Source organism: Equus caballus, chromosome 8, assembly GCF_041296265.1.
Source record: "Equus caballus isolate H_3958 breed thoroughbred chromosome 8, TB-T2T, whole genome shotgun sequence".
NCBI classification, from domain to species: Eukaryota; Metazoa; Chordata; class Mammalia; order Perissodactyla; family Equidae; genus Equus; species Equus caballus.
In genome coordinates this window covers 24,818,019-24,837,620 of record NC_091691.1, presented here as the reverse complement: position 1 = coordinate 24,837,620, position 19,602 = coordinate 24,818,019, and the positions used below count along the sequence as shown (strand labels likewise).

At 46.7% G+C, this 19,602-nt stretch overlaps 3 protein-coding genes across 11 annotated transcripts in view; 1 reads left to right on the top strand and 2 right to left on the bottom strand.

Moving 5' to 3' along the window:
* The first annotated feature begins 115 nt into the window (after positions 1–115).
* Positions 116–10,368, top strand: DIABLO (diablo IAP-binding mitochondrial protein). Of its 2 annotated transcripts, none has more exons than XM_001496711.5 (6): positions 116–526; positions 1,372–1,498; positions 6,251–6,382; positions 7,292–7,402; positions 7,577–7,673; positions 9,574–10,368. In XM_001496711.5, the coding sequence occupies exons 1-6, from the start codon at positions 378–380 to the stop codon at positions 9,768–9,770; spliced, it is 813 nt and encodes a 270-aa protein (XP_001496761.2). In that variant the 5' UTR covers positions 116–377; the 3' UTR covers positions 9,771–10,368. The 2 variants fall into 2 exon arrangements, with proteins under 2 accessions (XP_001496761.2, XP_023502987.1); XM_023647219.2 differs by having other exon boundaries at positions 461–731.
* Positions 10,369–10,587: 219 nt separating this feature from the next.
* Positions 10,588–14,540, bottom strand: B3GNT4 (UDP-GlcNAc:betaGal beta-1,3-N-acetylglucosaminyltransferase 4). Its single transcript, XM_023647218.2, has 2 exons — positions 14,414–14,540; positions 10,588–11,819 (listed from the first exon to the last, which is right to left on the bottom strand). The coding sequence occupies exon 2, from the start codon at positions 11,809–11,811 to the stop codon at positions 10,756–10,758; it is 1,056 nt and encodes a 351-aa protein (XP_023502986.1). The 5' UTR covers positions 11,812–11,819; positions 14,414–14,540; the 3' UTR covers positions 10,588–10,755.
* A 211-nt stretch (positions 14,541–14,751) lies between these two features.
* LRRC43 (leucine rich repeat containing 43) overlaps positions 14,752–19,602 on the bottom strand; it is a 29,559-nt gene continuing 24,708 nt past the window's right edge. For 7 of the 8 annotated variants that reach the window (XM_070220328.1, XM_070220327.1, XM_005612616.4 and 4 more), the window contains one exon: positions 14,752–14,907. Coding sequence is in view for 6 of the 8 variants with exons in the window: in XM_070220327.1 (XP_070076428.1) it covers positions 14,780–14,907 (128 nt within the window). In the remaining 2 variants the exon portion in view is untranslated. Of the gene's footprint in view, positions 14,908–15,937; positions 16,329–19,602 lie in introns of all 8 variants that reach the window. The other variant, XR_011420842.1, reaches the window with a different exon arrangement.

Below are 19,602 nucleotides of genomic sequence, written 5' to 3'. Positions count from 1 at the left end.
CGGCCCGGCTCCCCGCCCCGCCCGCCCGCCCGCCCGCCCCCAGCCGCCAGCCGGAGCGGGCGCTGCTCCGCCTCCGGCCTCTGTCCTGCCAGACCCGCGCGGCCAGCTAACAGCACTCTCCGCCTCTCGCCCGGGCCGGGACTGCCCCTCGAGACGCGGCCGCGGCACGGGCACCAGTCCAACTACCCCTCACGACGGGCCGACTTCGTTCCTCCGCGCCCTCAGGCCCAGCGCCCGCCCCGCCCCGCCCCGCCCCGCCCCGCGCGGAAGCTCCGGCGGTTAGGCACCGGGAGCAACCGTTACAGCCGTTACCCTAGGCCCCGCCCCCTCCTCCCGTCTGCCCAATCCCGGCTTTCCCCTCGGGAGGGGACGTGGCCATGGGACCAGCCCCACTCAAGCGGCGGCCATGCCACGCCCCCCCGCTCACGGCGCGGCGTCACTTCCGGCGTGTGCGTCTGGCATCCGCCCGTCGCAGGATGGCGGCTCTGAGGAGTTGGGTGTCGCGGAGCGTAGCCTCCCTGGTCAGGTACCGCTGCGGTCGTGGAGGAGGGCGGGACCGGAGAGAGGGAGGAGGCGCAGAGAGCGCTGCAGCCGGGACTACAGCGCCGGCCTTGCTGGCGCGCGCTTCCCTTTTCGGCCGAGCGGGCCGCGGCGTCCAGCCCCTCTCAAGTCCGAGGACGTCCTGCGTCTGCCCGGGCCGGAGGCCTCCCGCCCCCTCGGCCAAGCCCGGGGTTCGTTTCTCACTGAAGGCATTTCCGTTATTCCACCTGCTGAGAGCGAATCCCCCAACCCCGAGCTGTCTTCTTGGGGCGGCTCGGCATGCCCGCGAGCTGCCATCGAAGTCACAGGGGAGAGTGGGGGACAGGCCCAGGGAGGCGCCAGATCCTTAGAGGAAGTTTTCCCCGAGGGCAGAAGGGGCCCCGGGAACTTGTCGGTCCGCGCGGGCCCTGCTCGCTGTGACCTCTTGACGCCGCAGCGCCCCTCGCAGCGCCTGCGGCTCCAGGGCTTGTCGAGCAGGGACGATCAGACACACCGGCCAGAGGCCCAGAGCTCGCTCGTGCCTGCAGAAGCGCTGATTTGGGCATGAGGTTTTACAAAAGCATTGAGACCGCCTTTTAACTTCCACACCGGTACCTGTTAAACCCCAAACCCCTTCGGCCCGCAGGAGCTAGGGAGCGGCTGCCCGGTTCAGCGAGTCTGGGGCTGTCCAGTGCACCACGCTATCCGCCGAGCCCTGTCACCTGGAAGGCCACCCTACATCTTCATTCAGGCTCCTGCGTGGCCCAAGTTTGAGTTTCCAACCCCTGCAAACAAGCTGAGACTTTTACAGATTGGCAGTTGTGCCTTATTAAATTTGACTTCCATTTCTAGATACAGACAGTGTGTTCCCGTCGCGGCTAACTTCAGGAAGCGCTGTTTCTCAGAATTGATAAGACCATGGCACAAAACTGTGGCAGTTGGATTTGGTGTAACCCTGTGTGCAGTTCCTATTGCACAGGTAAAGTACTGTCATGCCACTCTGTTTCTTGTCTTAGTGTACTGGGTCCTCTTGAAGTCTCAAGTGGTCACCAAACATCAGACAAGCTCTCATAGTTTTACTCGTGCTCCCAGCCCCCATATGATGGTATACTTTCTACTGAATCAGTATCTTCTTTTCTTAGCTGAGCAAATGTTTTTTATTTATTTATTTATTTTGAGGAAGATCAGCCCTGAGCTAACATCTGCCGCCAATCCTCCTCTTTTTGCTGAGGAAGACTGGCCCTGAGCTAACATCCATGCCCATCTTCCTCTACTTTATATGTGGGACGCCTACCACAGCATGGCTTGATAAGCAGTGCCATGTCTGCACCCGGGATCTGAATCAGTGAACCCTGGGCTGCCAAAGTGGAACGTGTGAACTTAACTACTATGCCACCGGGCCAGCCCAGAGCAAATATATTAATATCCCTGTTTTGTCTCATTTGGTAGGAATAGTATGTCAAGTTGGTCAAATTGTATAAAGAGGGAAGAGAGAAGTAAAAGCGTATTATGGTCTATCAACAAAATAGTCTTTCATTCAACACAAATTTGTTGAGCCATTTTTATGTGTCATATACTGGACATGCTAAGAGCAAAGCAAAGTGCCTACTTTTCGTAAAACTAAGATTCTGGGGGAAAGAAAGAGAAGAAAATAAACTAATATAAAATGCCAGGTGATGATAAGTGCTATGCAGAAAACAAATAGGGTAAGAAAGTAGGGAGTAGGGAGCTGTTTGGTTTTAGACAGAGTGGTCCAGGAGGTCTACTCTGATAAGGTGCTAGAGATCAGAATGATCTGAGGGCGTGAGCCATGGTAATATCTTGGAGAAGAGCTTGCCGAGCAGAAGGAATTCTTCAGTGCAAAGGCCTAGAAGCAGGAGTGTGCCTGATATGTTTGACGAACGATGAGGAGGTTACCGTGGCTGAAGTGGAACAAGGGAGAGAGAGTAAAAGATAGGCCAGAGAGTTAGCTGAGGATGAAATTGTGTGTTCTCTACTTCGTAGGCCATTGTAAAACTTTGGATTTTATTCTGAAAAGGAAGCCACAGAGGACTTTAACACCAAGAGTATTATGATCTGACATAAGTTTTTAAATGTTGCTGTGTAGAACTAGGAAGACCAATAGGAGTCCAGGCATGAGATGATGGTGGGCTTAGACTAGGCGGGCAGCACTGAGGTGGGAGGAAGTGGGCTGAGTGTGTCAGCAGGAGTTGCTGATGGATTAGATGTGGAGTGTATAACCTAGATTCTAATGCTTTTAAAAGGCCTAAACAACTGAAAGAATGGAGTGGCCATTTACTGGGATGGAGAGGAGTGGGTTTTGGGAGGAGATCAAGAGCTCACTTTTGGAAATGACAACTGAGATATCTAGTAGATATGAAAGTGGCACCTCATTTTAAAAATCACTGATTTTACACTTTATCAAGAAGAACTAAATAGGAAGCCAGCAAATCCCATTTTGGCAAAGTATTCCTGATACTTTTATATGTGTTTATCACAACAAGATTAATTCCATTTATCACCAGTATTTTCAGCATCTTCTGAGGCTCATTCATGAGCCTTCACTTTCTTGTGTCTCACTTCAACAGTTATCCCTGCAGGCTGATGCATCTTCGACCCTAAAACCCTTACTTGAACACCGGGCCATTTTCAGCCACAATTAGGACAGCCTTTTCTTTCTTCCTCCCAAAGATTTTTGGGAAGTTGTCCTTTCTCAGTTCCTGTAGTCTTCTTAAGCCCAAGTACCTCAGTTCTGGGCCACAAGGCAGGAGCCTCTAATCATTCCCTTGCAGAAAGAGCAGTCCCACTTCAGTTCTTTGAAACCCGCAGTGGCTTTCCATTATGTGGTACAAAGCTGAAACTCCACTCACTCCCCCTGCACTCCAGTGCCCTAGCCTGTCTGTCTCATCTCCCTTGTGCCATTGGCTCCAACCAGACTAGATTCCTGAACATCCCCTGCATGCAACATAGGTATTCTTTTCCTCATTATTTCTTCTCACTCAGGATGCCTGACTATCTAATCCTAAATCCTGAAGTCTTCAGGCCCAAATCCCACCTCTCTTTAAAGCCTTTCCTAGTTCCTGGCCAACAACTAGCCCCCTTTCTGATGACTTATGTTGTTTATTTTGATATTTGATGATGATCCATTTGGCGCTCTGCTGAGTCAGCAGAGCATAATGGAGAGGATACAAAGTTGAGAGTGAGATTTTGTTTGAGGTCTAGGTGAGTGGCTTTTGGGGAAAGTCACATAACTACTCTGAGCTTCCATTTCCTTGTCTATAAAAAAGAAGTCGTAATACCTAAACTGTTGTGAGGAACAAGTGAAATGCATTGTGAAATGTAGGGCATTATGAAGATTGAGTTATCAGAGTATGTCAAAATTAGCTTCCCATGAGCAGAGAGAATGTCATTCTTTCTAGCTCTCAGTGCAAGGTACATAATGAATACTTATTTGATTGAATGAAATATATAGTAAATAAAGTTCTTGATTTGTTCCTATGTCAAAGATAGTTCTTGACTGCTGCTTTCAACAGGTAGTGATTCTACGTGTTTATATTCTGAATAGCAAAGACAACATATGATAGAGAGATTGGTTTCTTTGTTAGTTCTGATATAGTCAGTGCTCTGCTGAAGAAGAAAAAGGCAGAGTCAGGGATGACCTCTCATTACAGTTGCCAATATTTAGTCAAGGTGGCCACGTTCCCTTAACTCTTGAGATGGTTATATTGGCTTTTTTTTAACAACTGAGGTCAAAGTCAGGAATCCCCCTTACACCCACCAAGACTATACTCTTCATAAGTGCCCTCCCCCATCCACCCATAACTTTATTTTTTTTGAGGAAGATTAACCCTGAGCTAACTACTGCCAATCCTCCTCTTTTTTGCTGAGGAAGCCTGGCTCTGAGCTAACATCCATGCCCATCTTCCTCTACTTTATATGTGGGACGCCTACCACAGCATGGCGTGCCAAGCAGTGCTGTGTCCACACCTGGGATTCGAACCAGCGAACCCTGGGCCTCCGAGAAGCGGAACATGCAAACTTAACTGCTGCGCCACTGGGCCAGCCCCCACCCATGACTTAATCCTCGTCAATTCTTTTTTTTTTATTGCAGTAACATTGGTTTATAATGTTATATAATTTCGAGTGTACATCATTGTATTTGGATTTCTGTGTAGATTACATCATGTTCACCACCCAAAGACTAATTACAGTCCATCACCACACACATGTGCCTAATGACCCCTTTTGCCCTCCTCCCTGCTTCCCCTCTGGTAACCACCAATCCAATCTGTCTCTGTGTGTTTGTTTTTATCTTCTATTTATGAGTGAGATCATACGGTATTTGACTTTCTCCCTCTGACTTACTGCACTTAGCATAATACCCTCAAGGTCCATCCATCTTGTCACAGATAGCCAGATTTCATTCTTTTTTATGGCTGAGTAGTATTCCATTGTGTATATATATACCACATCTTCTTTATCCATTCGTCCCTTGATGGACAGCTAGGTTGCTTCCAAGTCTTGGCTATTGTGAATAATGCTGCAGTGAACATAGGGATGCATGTATGTTTATGCATTCATGTTTTCCTGTTCTTTGGATAAGTACCCAGTAGTGGGGTAGCTCAATAGTTTGGTAGTTCTATTCTTAATTTTTTGAGGAATCTCCATACTGTTTTCTGTAGTGGCTGCACCAGTTTGCACTCCCACCAGCAGTGTATGAGAATTCCCTTCTCTCTGCATCCTCTCCAACACTTCTTGTTTCCTGCCTTGTTAATTATAGCCATTCTGACGGGCGAGAGATGATATTTCATTGTAGTTCTGATTTGCATTTCTCTGATAATTAGTGATGTTGAACATCTTTTCATCTGCCTATTGGCCATCTGTATATCTTCTTTGGAGAAATGTCTGTTCAGATCTTTTGCCCATTTTTCAATTGGGTTGTTAGTTTTTTTGTTGTTGAGATGTATGAGTTCTTTATATATTTTGGATATTAACCCCTTAATCCTGATCAATTCTATGAAGGTTTTCTAAGCTAATCTCATTCAACACAGAAGTGTTGCTCCCTTAAGTATGCCCCTACTGTAGCCCATACAGATTTCTGCAACAGCTCCCATGGTACTTGACTGCGCTAGTTGTCAAGTACTCTGTTAGCCCCTGCCCCTCCCCCTCTGTCTGAAATCTTTGAGGGCAGAGAATATATTTTATTTTTATATCCCAAGCATCTAGCACTGTGGTAATGAATGAATCATAACTTCATGAAACTCATTTGTTATAATTACTAGCCTTTTATTTTATATAAAGAAATACTTTGCTTTTTGGAGCAGAGAATAAAAAATAAAAGTAGATAGCAGGGGGGCCAGCCCCATGGCATAGTGGTTGAGTTTGGCACGCTGCCTTGGCAGCCCACTTCACAGGTTCAAATCCCAGGCACGGACCTACACTACTCATCAGCCAGGCTGTGGCAGTGTCCTACATACAAAATAGAGGGAGATTGGCACAGATGTTAGCTCAGGGCAAATCTTCCTCAACAACAACAACAACAGTGGATAGAAAGCATACTCTGGAATTATTTCCATGTGCTGTGTTACGTAGCCAAAATAAAGCCTAAAAAGAAAAAGTTAACACAAGCGTAGTGCAGTTGCAGCATGAGAATCCTGTTTTTCACTTGGCTGTCTGAAGTTCTCAGCTCATGCTTTAGGTAAGAAGTTGAGTGAAAATGTTTGTCTTTCAGAAATCGGAGCCTCATTCTCTTAGTAACGATGCATTAATGAGGAGGGCTGTGTCTTTGGTAACAGACAGCACCTCTACCTTTCTCTCTCAGACCACGTATGCATTGATTGAAGCAATCACTGAATATACTAAGGTAAGTGTCTTCTTGTTAAGTCTTGATCATCCTAAACTAGGGGTTAGCAAACGGTGGGTCACAGACCAAATCCGGTCTGATGCCTATTTTTGTACTTTTGCTGGAACAAAGCCAGACTCATTTATGTATTGTCTGTGACTGCTTTTGCTTTTGTGAGTTGAATAGTTCTGGCAGAGACTGTAAGGGCACAAAACCTAAAATATTTACCCTTTGGCCATTTACAAAAAAAACGTTGGCTGAGTCCTGACCTAAATCACTGGTTTTTAGACTTTTTCCAGGAAACTTTTTTAAAGGAAAAATCTTAAATCTAGCAGCCCAGTGTATAAGACAAATTAGTGCCCCTATAGACCAGACCAGTAGAAGCTAGGTTGTCAGTATTTAGAAAATGAAAAATAATAAAATGATAAAACTCCCAATTGGAAAATTTGATTGCTTCCAAATAGTTTTTAAGCATTTTTTTGTAACTGAATCAAGCTGATCTGGTTCACTTAAGGCTAGAAAGGTCCAGAGTCTACCACCAGCAGCACCAGGGCTTCTCTGTGAGGACACTTTGAAAACCACTGATGTGAGCTATTAGGAAGAGAGAGTATCCGGATAATCTAAATCATTTATATGTTTCTTTTATCTTGATTTTCCAGCAGCTTTTTCCTTGGCCGTGTGAGTTTGTCCTCTGCCTTGTGTTCTCTATTTCTAAATTGCTAACACGCTTTAAAAACACAAAAGTGGACTAGTGGAGATATTGATGTCCTGGAATAATGCCTCTGCTTCATACAACAGTGCAATTTCAGTGAGGCAGAAGAACTGAGAGCCAGTTTGCTGTGTGGAACTTCATCTCCTTGAGGTCTAAGCCTCACTAATCCTGACATGCCTCACGTATTTTACTCAGACTTATTTATTCTGTATTTGTAGGCTGTTTATACCTTAATTTCTCTGTACCGACAATATACAAGTTTACTTGGGAAAATGAATTCACAGGAGGAAGATGAAGTATGGCAGGTGATCATAGGAGCCAGAGTTGAGGTGAGCAAAAAGTTATTACCGATTTCTGTATTAGTGCTCCTGCCTCATTGTGGTATCTAAATTATTGAATTAAGATTTCTAACCAGTAACTGTTCCCTAAGTCTATTTTGAATAACTCTATTTAAATGTCTTTATCCTCTTTGTGTTGTCTCAAGTGCATTGTTTAATTTACAGATGACTTCAAAACAACAAGAATACTTGAAGCTGGAAACCACATGGATGACTGCAGTTGGTCTCTCAGAGATGGCAGCAGAAGCTGCATACCAAACTGGTAGGTAACAGTTTACACTATGGAGGCTCCATTTGAGTGTTCATCTAGCTGTAAAATGAGGGATTTAGATTAGATGGTCCAAGGCCCATTGTGGCTCTAACTTAGTGGGAAAATGTCCCCATTTTCAATATATTAACCAACTTTTCCTATTTGCACAATAGGAAAAATTAGTGCCCCTATAGACCAGACCAGTAGAAGCTAGGTTGTCAGTATTTAGAAAATGAAAAATAATATGATAAAACTCCCAATTGGAAAATTTGATTGCTTCCAAATAGTTTTTAAGCATTTTTTTGTAACTGAGATAATTTCTGAATAACCAGTTATAGAATGACACAGTTGGGTGAGACTTGAGATCATCAACCTATGTGAACCTTTTTGTACAGATGGAGAAAGTGAGACATGGAATCATAGTGGCAAAACCAGGAAAAATAATAGCTACCATTTATTGTCTATTTCAGGCTTTTTGGTAAGCATTTTCTAGGCACTTTTAATTTAATCCCCACAATCCCTTTAAAGTAGGAGCTATTATCATTCCCACTTTACAGATGAAGAAACTGAGGGACGGGGGATTAAGTAATTCACCCAAGATGCTATGGTATGGTAAGCAAGCAGCCAAACCTGGGATTCATCCAGGTGGATGAAATTCTAAAGCTGTTGCTCCTGGTAGCCAGGAGCAAACAATAGAAGTGTGAAAGTAGCATTATAGTAGTGCCACACCAGGGGTGGGAGTGGGAATTCCAGGTGTAAAGACAGGGCGATTTGCTGAGGTAAGCAGCAGGAACGTCCCCAGGCAACCTTCACCACTCACCTAGGCAGGCTTACATCTGGCAGGAGAAAAGAGGGAGAGTGAAGTGTAAGCATTACCTGAAAAAACAGGCCATTTCCAGAACTCATTGAAAGGGCTCGCAAAGGTCCTAAACAGTAAAAAAAAAAAAAAAAAAAAAAAACCGTGGAGAAATATTCAGAATGTAAAATATGCAAAGAAAAATCCTAAAAATAGATTTACATATATATGCCCCAAAGCCTTCAGTAAAATGTAGTACCCATTTATGATTTAAGTCTAAGAACAATTATGAAGAGAGAATTTTCTTAACATCATAAAGGTTAAGTAATCCTACTTAATAATGAAATACGAGAACCACTTCCATCAGGGTCAGGAAGGAGGCCTGCTATTCTCCACCACCTTCCAGCATCGTGCTGAAGGTTCTCATGAACGCAGTGAGATAGAAAAGAACCACCCAGATGTTCTGCAGCTGAACTGGTGAATGTTCTTGTCCATGTGATGAAGTGCACTAGCAGCAGGTACAAGGAATGATGGAGCTCAAAAACATGCTGTTAAAAATTGCAAAATATGTTCAATAGATACCTTTTGTCCATTATGTAAATTATAGTAACAAAATATTTTTCTGTGCATCCCATATGTATACGGTCACATTTTAAAAGATGAGAAAGATGCCCTTTAAACTTCCAACAGAGATTATCTCTGAAGATTGGGTAGGGAAAGGGAAGAGATCTGTGACAGTTTTATTAGTGATCTCTTAATTTGTCAAAAAGAAATGTATATGTATTACTCCTGTAGTTAAAAAATTAAAGTCATAAAATGTCTATTCAAAGAGCTGTGCAGCTATAGAGATAATTGTGGGAATTACATTTAATGATTATAATGATAGCTGCTCATAGCTGGAGAAAAATGCAGGGGTTTTGACACTAAAGAATAAAATGCAGACCTGAATGTGGAGGTAGAGTTCTCTGCAGAGAGAGGGCCAGCAGGGAGGGCACACAGAGGGGCTCTAAGAGGGGCTCAGATGACAACTGCGGAGCACTCCAGAGCTTTCCTTGTGTCCACTTGCACCTTCTACTCTGTCCGTCTGCTCAGCTTAACTGTCCCATCTTTTGGCAGGAGCAGATCAGGCCTCTATAACTGCCAGGAACCATATTCAGCTGGTGAAATCGCAGGTGCAGGAGGTGCGCCAGCTCTCCCAGAAAGCAGAAACCAAGTTGGCAGAAGCACAGACAGAAGAACTTCGTCAGAAAACACAGGGGGAAGGGGACGAGAGGGCTGAGACAGAGGAGGAGGCCTACCTGCGTGAGGATTGAGGGCCTGAGCTGCGGCCCACTCAGCCTGGAAAGCAAGGGCGGATGCCATCCGGCCCAGGATCCGCACAGCTTTCTGTGTGTGGAGAGGCGGCAGCAGGTCCTGCCCTGGTCCAACAGGCCTGAGGCCTTTGTGAGCTGTAAGTGCCTGACCTCCCCCCGTGGCCTCAGGCTTCCACTAGACCTGGTTCTTAGCCTGCGGGCACTGCACCCTGTTTAACATTTCACCCCACTCAGCACAGCTGCCCTCTCACCCACCAATCTTTACCTCCCAGAAGAGCATCTCAGCAACCTGGCCAGAGAGAGGGGGCCTTTTTTTGTCATGCCCACAAGTTCAGTAGCTGTTTAACGTGTTTCTGACCTTATTCACATTTTCAAATATGATTTACTATTTGCTCCCTCCATAGGTATGTGAGTTTTGTGGGGAAAGGGGAGCCTGTCGTGTTTGTAAGAGTTCTTTTTAAGTGTTTCTAATGCCTTCTCTGACCTGGCCCCACTGCCCTGTAAGGACAGCTCAGGCCAAGGAGCCAAAAGTCCACTACTTTTAAGGGACTGAATGCAGTGTTGACCTGGTGCTCTCAACAGGACTTACTCCAACACATGCTTCTCGTTTCCTTTGAGTTTCTCTATTCTGTCTGAAGGAGAATAATTTTTGTGTGCATTTAAAAATGTGTGTGTGTCTTCTGGGGCCCTATGCAGCCTCTCTCCTTCACGCCCAGCCTGGCAGAGCCCCAGGGGGCTCCAGGAATTCCCCCCATGGAGTTCTGGTGGCATTTGCTATGCTTTGGCTCCCATTCCACACATGCTAGTACAAGATAGCCAGGTTTCAAGTGTTTTTAATCCAAGTTTGCAAGGTGTGGGAGGGGGTTACAAAACCAATTCAGCATTTCCTGTAGACGTTAATCAAGGATCAAGCTTCAAGGTTCTCAGTTTCTCATCATGATAGGAAAATCAGCACTGAGTCACTCACTCAGCCCACCCCTCAGAGCTAGGACAAGGGGCCAGATGCACACTTGAGCCCCTCATCTGTCACCAATGCCCACATGGTCCACATCTCCAGGGGGCTGAGACGATGTACGAGTAGGAGCCCTTTGTACAGGCAGGGGTCCAAGGGGTCCAGGGGCTGTCGTATTCCAAATGTCTTGAAGCCAGCATGGTGCATGGGGCTCACCCCCAGCTTCCTCAGGCACATACCCACAAAGACGTCATCGATGGGGAAGAGTTCAGCCTCTTCCACGGCTGCTTGGAGGCGCTGCACGGTGGCTCTGGACATGACATACCCTCCACCCCCAGCATAGGGTGGGTAGTGGCGGGCCCTGTACATGGAGGGTGGGATGAAGTATTTGACCTTAGTGTTCCTGTTGGGCAGGGCCTGGTGGATGACATCTCCTACTAGGAGGTCTTGGGCTGGGTCCCAGCCATCCAAGAACTCGAGCACATTGGAGACATGAACAAAGACATCGTCATCTCCCTTTAGCATGAAGTGGACCTGGGGACAGGCAGCCGCCACCCAGCGCTGCAGGTGCAGCTCCTTGAGTGTCAGGTTGAAGAAGTCCTCAGCAAAGTCCCACTGTAGGATATCATCAAACTCCCGACTCTCATAGGCCAGCAGCTGGGCTGGGGGCACAGGTCCTGCCACCCCTAGGAGGAACACCAGCTTCAACTGCTGGCCCCTAGCCCAGTCCCCCGCCCGGCCCCAGGTGCTGCGGATGGCCGCACGCCGTTCCACGTGGCCAGGCTGCGACTTGATGGCCAAGAGCAGAAAGGTGTCCTTGGCACAGCCTGAAGGCTCCAGCAAGACAGAGAAGTTGCGGCAGTGGCGATAGGTCAAGAAGAGGCGGTGACGGCTAGGCAGGGACAGGGAGGCATTAGCCACTGTGTGGTTGGGAGGACACTGGCTGCGGCGGGGCCCCGCGGGAGCCCAGAAGAGCTGGCGGGCCGTGGGGCCCCGTGGCGGCTTGGGCTCCTTCTTCAGGAAGAGCAGGCAGCTTGGCAGCAGCACAGCCAGGCTGTACAGGACCGGCCAGCCCAGCCTGCGGAACATGGCAGGTCCTGCAAGAAGCGAGCTGTGTGAGTGGGCCCAGCCCCATCCCCTGTCAGCCTCCGCCCCCCTGGTCCCAAGAGCAACAGCTCCCCACAACCCAGCAGCTAAGCCCCTGCTGGCCTTTGGGACTTCCTTTTATTTATTCTTCACCATGTGTCCTCCAGCTCTTTCCAGAGTCCCTCCCCAGAGGAGACCAAGCTCAGCTGCTACGCTGGCCCTTGCCTGCATTCTGCGGTCATCAGAGGGCTCTTGGGGCAGCCTCTTCTCCAAAAACACTCGCAGCCACTTTAAAAGAGGCTCCACGAGCATTTTTCAGCATTTCCCAGGAAAATCAAGTACCTTAGGAGCATCAGTGAAAGTGGCGCCAAGTAGTTTAGCTTCGGGTTAAATTCATGCTAAGCCCGACATTCAGGGCTCTTAAGTCTAAAAGTCAAACCATTTCCAAAAAAAAGTCTAGAGTCTGACCTGTTGGTGGCAGGCCCTGCGTTGGGTGTCTCAGAGATGACAGCCCCAGGCACTGCCCTTGGGGAGTTTGCTCCTCCAGGGAGAAGAAACCTCAGCAGGGCAGCAGGTGGCAACGGCCACCACAGAACACACCCTTCACATCTGCCTGAAGTGGCCTGGATTTCCTGGAGAGCCACTTAAACGGGCTTTAGGAAAAAACCACACACAGGAATAGCGGGAAAACAAGCAGGAAAGCTGGAGACTTGTACCAGGGACAGCTGCCCTGCGGCCACCCCTCACCCGACCCTCCCACTCATGAGTTCTGGTTTTCCTCAGTAAGTCTCCCCGCAATCCAGAGAGAAGGCTGGAAATGGTAACGATCAGAGTAAGCTGCCCAAGGTCCAGAGCAGCAAAGCCAGGCCTCAGGCCCCTCCTCATCCCCTCCCTTGCCATGTCATCCTGATCCAACAGCCCTTCACTTCTAACCAGCCCACCCTCGTCCCTGTGGTCCCTGATGCCACCACTGCAAAAGCATCTCTTGCTAGCTGCTAGGGATGTGGTGGCAGGCAGGAGAGGCAGGGCCACTGTCCTCACAGAAAAGAGACAGACCAAAAAAGCCAGGACGAACTCTAGAGAGGGCTGAGGAGATCTTAAAGCAGTGTAATGGAATAATAAGAGACGGGGAAGGTTATTTGAGCCTAGGGTAGTTTAGAAAGCCTTGCAATGGGACATTTAAATGAGAACTGAATGATGTAAGGGACCAAACCACATCAAGATCTGGGGAGAGTGTGCTAGCAGGGGGAAGAGAAGTGCAGAGCTCCTCAAGTAGGAGTAGGTGTGACGTCTTTGAGGACAGGAGTGTAGTGTGGCTGGAGTATAAAGGGCAAGGAGCAAGGTGGCAGATGGTGAAGCGGGAGCAATAGCATGAGGAGGCACACGTCAGGGCCATGCTGAGGGCTTGGAGAAAGCGGAGGATCCCCTGGGAGGTTTGGAAGAGGCAGTAAAAGAATTTGTGTTGTTTGAAAAGTCACTACTGCTGCTGCAGTAATGGAGCGTGATAATGGATTGTGGAAGGGCAAGAATGGAAAAAGGAGATCAGCTAGAAAACTGCATTAGTCAGGACCCAAGACGCAGCTGGGACTGGGGAGGTGGCCGTGCAGCAGGTAAGAGCTAGATGGATTTCCGGTATGGAGAATGGATTTCAGCTGTGGGAGATACGCCAGCTGTGGGTGAGGGAGCCCCGGGGGGATGGTTGTGCCATGTACTGAGAAAGGCACACAGCAGGCGGTTTGGTCTTATGCGTTTCAGAGGCTCAGGCTGAAGTGCGCTGTCGACCCGATTTCCCCTTTGCCCACAGGCTCCTCGTGCCCGCACCCAAACCCTGCGGCCCTCCACTGCCAACGAACAGCAGTTCCCCAGTGCAGTGGCTGGGATCCAGCCCGCCTGCAGGCCTGCACCACGGTCGCCCTCTCGGGCCTTCCCTCTGCTCCCCACCCCACTAACCTCCTGTGAATCCTAATTCAGCACCTGCGAAGCCTATGTCTCCCACCATACTGTCAGCCCCCAAAGCCTGGTTCTTAACCTGGCATGGGCCTTGGCGAGTGCATGACCCTCTCCAAGTGGGTGCTGAGTCCTAAGGGGGTCTGCAATTGTTTCTGGGGCTGCTTCATTTTTTCCACGGGACAGTCTCTAAAGGGCTGTTGTGGGGGCCCAAGGGGCCGCGGGGTGGCCAGAGCAAGGACGCAGTGGACACTCCTCCCGGCCCTGAGCACAGCGAGCAGCGCTGCCCGTCGACGCGTCCGGGGCAAGCGAACCAGGCTGGCCCCTTCCACAACGCCCAGCTCCGGCCATTCTGGCCCCAGAAGGGGCGAACAGAAGGCAGGCGGCAAGAGGTGGCCGCTTAGTCCGATGGTCTCCTAGGGGCGGCAGGCCGCCCATCCGCTCGGCAGTGCAGCGACCATCCAGCCGCGGCCAGACTCAGCGCCTCCCGGGCGGGGACCCTGCGTCTTCGAGGCTGCCCCGGGGTGGCCACGACCGCGCGCGGAGCGGGGGCCCGCGGGGTCAGAGGCGCCCCTCTGCGCACAGTGAGGCAACCCCGTCCCAGCAGCGGGGCTCCAGGCGCCCCAGGCCCGGCACGACCCGCCCCACGCGGACCTACCTGAGGCGCGACGCCGGCCGGGCACAGGCGAGGAGCTCGCGTAGCAGAGGGGAGGCCGGAGTGACAGCCGCGCGCACCTGGCTCAGCTCGGGCAGTGGGCGGGGCCCGACCGCGGCCCCGAGCCCTGGCCACGCCCCCTCACGGGCAGCACGCCCCACCCACGGCCGCGGGGGCGGGGCTTCTGGAGGAGCGAGCCCGGGCCGTCGCGGGTCCCCTCCCGCCCGGGGCTTCACCGTGCCCCGCGCACCTGCCCGCGGAGAGGCCGCCCCCTCCGCGCAGCCCCCTCCCCGCAGCCCCCACTCCTGCCGCGCGGCGGCCAGACGGACACGGAGCCGGGGTGGTGAGAACAGCCTTTAATGCCGCGCCCTACAGGGAGAGCGCCCGGATCGCCTCCTCGGCCGAGCGGCACTGGTTCAGCTGGATCTGGACCTCCACCGTCAGAGGCTCGGGCTGGTAGTCGCCTTCGTACATTGAAAACACAGATTTTCTCTTTTCTGAGAAAATAAAAAACACGAGAATGTGAGTCCGCAGAGATGAGCGGGCCGGTTCTCGGCCGCCCTGGACACGATCAGCGCACGTCCCCAGAACGCAAACCCGCCCTCCGTCCCGAGGGAGGCGCGGTTTCACAACCGGAGACCGGCCCTCGGGTCTTAACCGTAGTAAGGAATACAATTAAATCGCATCTAATTGGATCATTTAACGAGTCGCAACTGGGAGTTACAAGGCGAACCAGCTGCTTTTTTGTTGGAACACCGTTTTCACTTGAAAGAACACTGACAAACTACGGCCGTTCAGACCTGAATATTTGGCAGATATTTCCTAAAAAACGAATAAAGTAAGCCCGACATTTCAGGGAAAACAACTGAAGCATTTTGATAATTAAATTTATAACACTTGAGCTTTCAAGTAGAAATTACAATACTGGAACATTGTATCTGCCACCATGAATTTAACAGTTTCCCAATACTCACAGACTTTTCTAATGATATGGGTGATGATATTAAAGAATGTGATTTTGGATAACGTATATTGAAACGTGTCAACAGTTGGAAGATCGGCATAGCTCAGTGAACCAGTGTCTTACAAATAACCAACGCCTGGTGTTACAGATTGTCTGTGGGTAAGACAACCATTCAAAATGCAATGTCAAAAAAATGCAATGTACACTAATGGATTTTTTAATATATATATAAATTTCTTTTATTTATTTATTTTGGAGGAACATTAGCCCTGAGCTAACATCTGCTGCCAATCCTCCTCTTTTTTGCTGAGGAAGATTGGCCCTGAGCTCACATCCATGCCCGTCTTCCTCTACTTTATATGTGGGACGCCTACCACAGCATGGCTTGTCATGCGGTGCCATGTCCACACCCGGGATCTGAACTGGGGAACCCCGGGCTGCTGAAGCAGAACCTGTGCATTTAACCGCTGCACCACCCGGCCGGCCCTGAGACTGATGGATTTTAACACAACTGATTATGAAAAAATTCATCCATATAGATTCATTTTTCACATTGTAACCACCTTTTAAAAAACTAGTTGTCAAATTTGATGTAATATCCAAGACTATCCACAGTTATTTGAAGGCCTGTTAAAATACTCCCTTCTTCTCCAATTCCACGTCCATGTGAGGTTGGATTTTCTTCGTCCACTTCAACCACAGCCACACATCACAAGAGACTGACTGCAGAAGCAGCGATGCAAATACAGCTATCCTCAATCAAGTCAGACACTAAAGACATTTCCAAAAATGTAATGAAAAAATATTTAAGATCGTCTTAACCCAGAAGCTGCATCACAAATCACATGCCCATATTTGTACGGGTCTTGAAGTCCTCCGTGCTTTTTCAAAGTTGTTTTGACTATTCTGGGTCTTTTGAATTTCCAGATGAACTTTAAAACAGCTTGCTGATTTCTAAAAAAAAAAAAAAAAATCCCTCCAGGATTATGATGGAGAGAGATTATGTTAAATCCATAGATCAATTTGAAGGAAACGGACGTCTTAACAATATGGAACCTCCTGATTCATGTACATAGTATCCATTTCCACTTATTTAGTTCTTTGATTTCTCCCAGGAACGTTTTGTAGTCTTCAGTGTACTTTGCCAGATTTATCCCTATTTCATATTTTTCAATGCTCTTGTAAATGGTATTGTTTTAAAATTTTAGTATATGATTGTTTTTTGCTAGGATATGGAAATAACAATTAATTTTTGAATACTGACCCTGTATCCTTCAACCCTGTTAAACTCACTTATTAGTTTTAGGAGCTTTTCTAATATAGACATTTAGTGTTATAAATTTCTCTCTAAATACCACTTTGGTTATATCCTACTCATTTTGGTATTTTGTATTTTCATTTTCATTCAGTTCAAACTACTTTTTTCATTTCCTTTTTATTTCTTCTTTGACCCATGGGTTATTTAGAAGTGTGTTACTTAGTTTCCAAAAATTTGGGGATTTTACACATATCTTTCTGTTACTGATTTCTAATTTAATACCACTATGGTCACAGAGGATATTTTGTATGACTTGAATTCTTTTAAACTTCTGAGACTTGTTTTATGACCCAGATTATGGAATACTTGGTTCCGCGTGCACTTAAAGACTGTGTATTCCCATGTTATTGGGTGGAGTACCCTATATGTGTCTGTTAGCTCAAGCTGATTGGCGGCGTGGTTCAAATCTTCTACATCCTTACTGATTGTCTGTCTACTTGTTCTAGCAATTACTTAGGGAGGTATGTTGAAATCTTTGAATTTTGGATTTGTCTGTTTCTCCATGTACTTCTATCAGTTTTTGTTTCACGTATTTTGAAGCTCAATTGTTAGATACATACATGCTTAGGATTGTTACATTCTCCTGATGAATCGACTCCTGTGTTATTATGAAATGACTCTTTTTATCCCTGATAATAGTCTTTGCTCTGCAATCTACGTTTTGTTTGTTTGTTTGTTTGTTTGTTTGAGGAAGATTAGTCCTGAGCTAACATCTGCTGCCAATCCTCCTCTTTTTGCTGAGGAAGACTGGCCCTGAGCTAACATCCATGCCCATCTTCCTCTATTTTATATGTGGGATGCCTGCCACAGCAGGGCTTGCCAAGCAGTGCATAGGTCCACACCCGGGATCCGAACCAGCAAATCCTGGGACTGCCCAAGAGGAATATGTGAACTCAACTGCTGTGCCACCGGCTGGCCCCTGAAAGCTACTTTGATACTAATACAGTCACTCTCATTTTCTTTTGATTAGTGTTAGCATAAATATCTTTTTCCATCCTTTTTAAATTTGTTATTATTTATTTTATTATTTTCCATTTTTATTATTTTTGTATCTTTATATTTAAAATGGGTTTCTGGTTAGCATATAGTTCGGGTCTTACATTTTTATGCAATCTGATCCTCTCTGCCTTTTATTTGGCTGTTTATACCATTAACATTTAGTGTGATTATTGATATGATTGGGATTGAGGCTACTATCTTGTTCCTTGTTTTCTATTTATCCCATGTGTTCTTTCTTTTTTTTCCACTTTCTTTTAGATTAACTGAATATTTTTATGATTTCTATTTTCTCTCTTTTGTTGGCTTGTTAGCTATAACTCTTTGTTATGCCATTTTAGTGGTTGTTTTAGAATTTATAATAAATATCTTTAACCTATCACAGTCTAGCTTCAAGTGACATTACACCACTTCACGGATAGTTTAAGAACCTTACAATGATGTACTTCCATTTCTCTCCTTACCCCACCCCTCACCTTTGTGCTATTATCATACATTTTATTTCTATATATGTTATCAGCACCATGATATAGTTATTTTTTGCATTAAACAATCAACTATCATTTAAAGTTTTTAAATAATAAGAGTATATTTACCCACAGTTACCATTTCCAGTGCTCTTGATGTCTCTGTACAGATCCAGATTTCACAACCTGGTATTATTTTTCTTCTGCTTAAAGGACTTTTTTAAAACATTTCTTGTGGTACAGGCATGCTGGTGATGGGTTCTTTCAGCATTTGTATGTCTGGAAAACTGTTCATTTCACCTTTGCTTTTGAAAGATATTTTTGTTGGGGAAAGAATTTTAAGTTGATAGGTATTTTTCTCTGATGTTTAAGATGTTCTTCCACTGTCTTCTAGTTTGCATTTTTTCTGATAGTAAATCTCCTGTCATCTTTATCTTAGTTTGTCTGTACGTAATGTGTCTTTTTTTCTCTGCCTGCTTTAAAAGTTTTCTCTTTGTCACTGATTTTAAGCATTTTTCTTATTATCTAGCTTGGTTTAGTTTTCTTCACGTTTCTTGTGTTTAGGGTTCATTGAACTTTTTGAATCTATGTGTTTATATGTTCCATCTAATTTGGAAATGTCTCAGCAATTATTTCTTCAGACATTCTTTCTGCCCTCCCCCCTTTCCTTTGGGGACTCCAACTGCATGGACATTAGCTCCTTTGAATTTGTCTCAAAATTCATTGATACTCTATTTTTTTCCAGCCATTTTTCTCTCTGAGTTTAATTCTGGATAGTTTCTACTGCTTCAAGTTTATTAATCTTTTCTTCTGCATTCTCAAAGCTGCCATTAATCCCATAGAGTGTATTTTCCATGTGACATTGTAGTTTTCGTCTCTAAAAGTTTGACTTCTTTTATCTTCCATGTTGCTAGACAACATGGTCAGTCTTTTCTCTAGCTTTTTTTGTTTTTTTGAGGAAGATTAGCTCTGAGATAACTCCTGCCAATACCCCTCTTTTTGCTGAGGAATACAGGTCCTGAGCTAACATCTGTGCCCATCTTCCTCTACTTTTATACATGGGACGCCTACCACAGAATGGCTTTTGCCAAGTGGTGCCATGTCCGTACGCAGGATCCGAACCGGCGAAACTCGGGCCGCTGAGAAGCGGAACATGCAAACTTAACCGCTGTGCAACCAGGCCGGCCCCCTCTAGCTTTTTGAATATATGGAATTCAATTATGAAAACTGCTTTAAGGTCCTTGTCTACTAATTCTATCATATATGTTATTTCTGAGACAATTATGACTGGTAAATTCTCCCCATTATACGCTGAATTTTCTTACTCTTTTGCATGCCTGGTAATTTTTTAATTGGATGGCAGACATTGTGAATTTTAGCTTGGGCACTGGCTATTTTTGTATTTCTATCAACATCCTTGAGTTTGGTTTTAGGACACAGTTAAGTT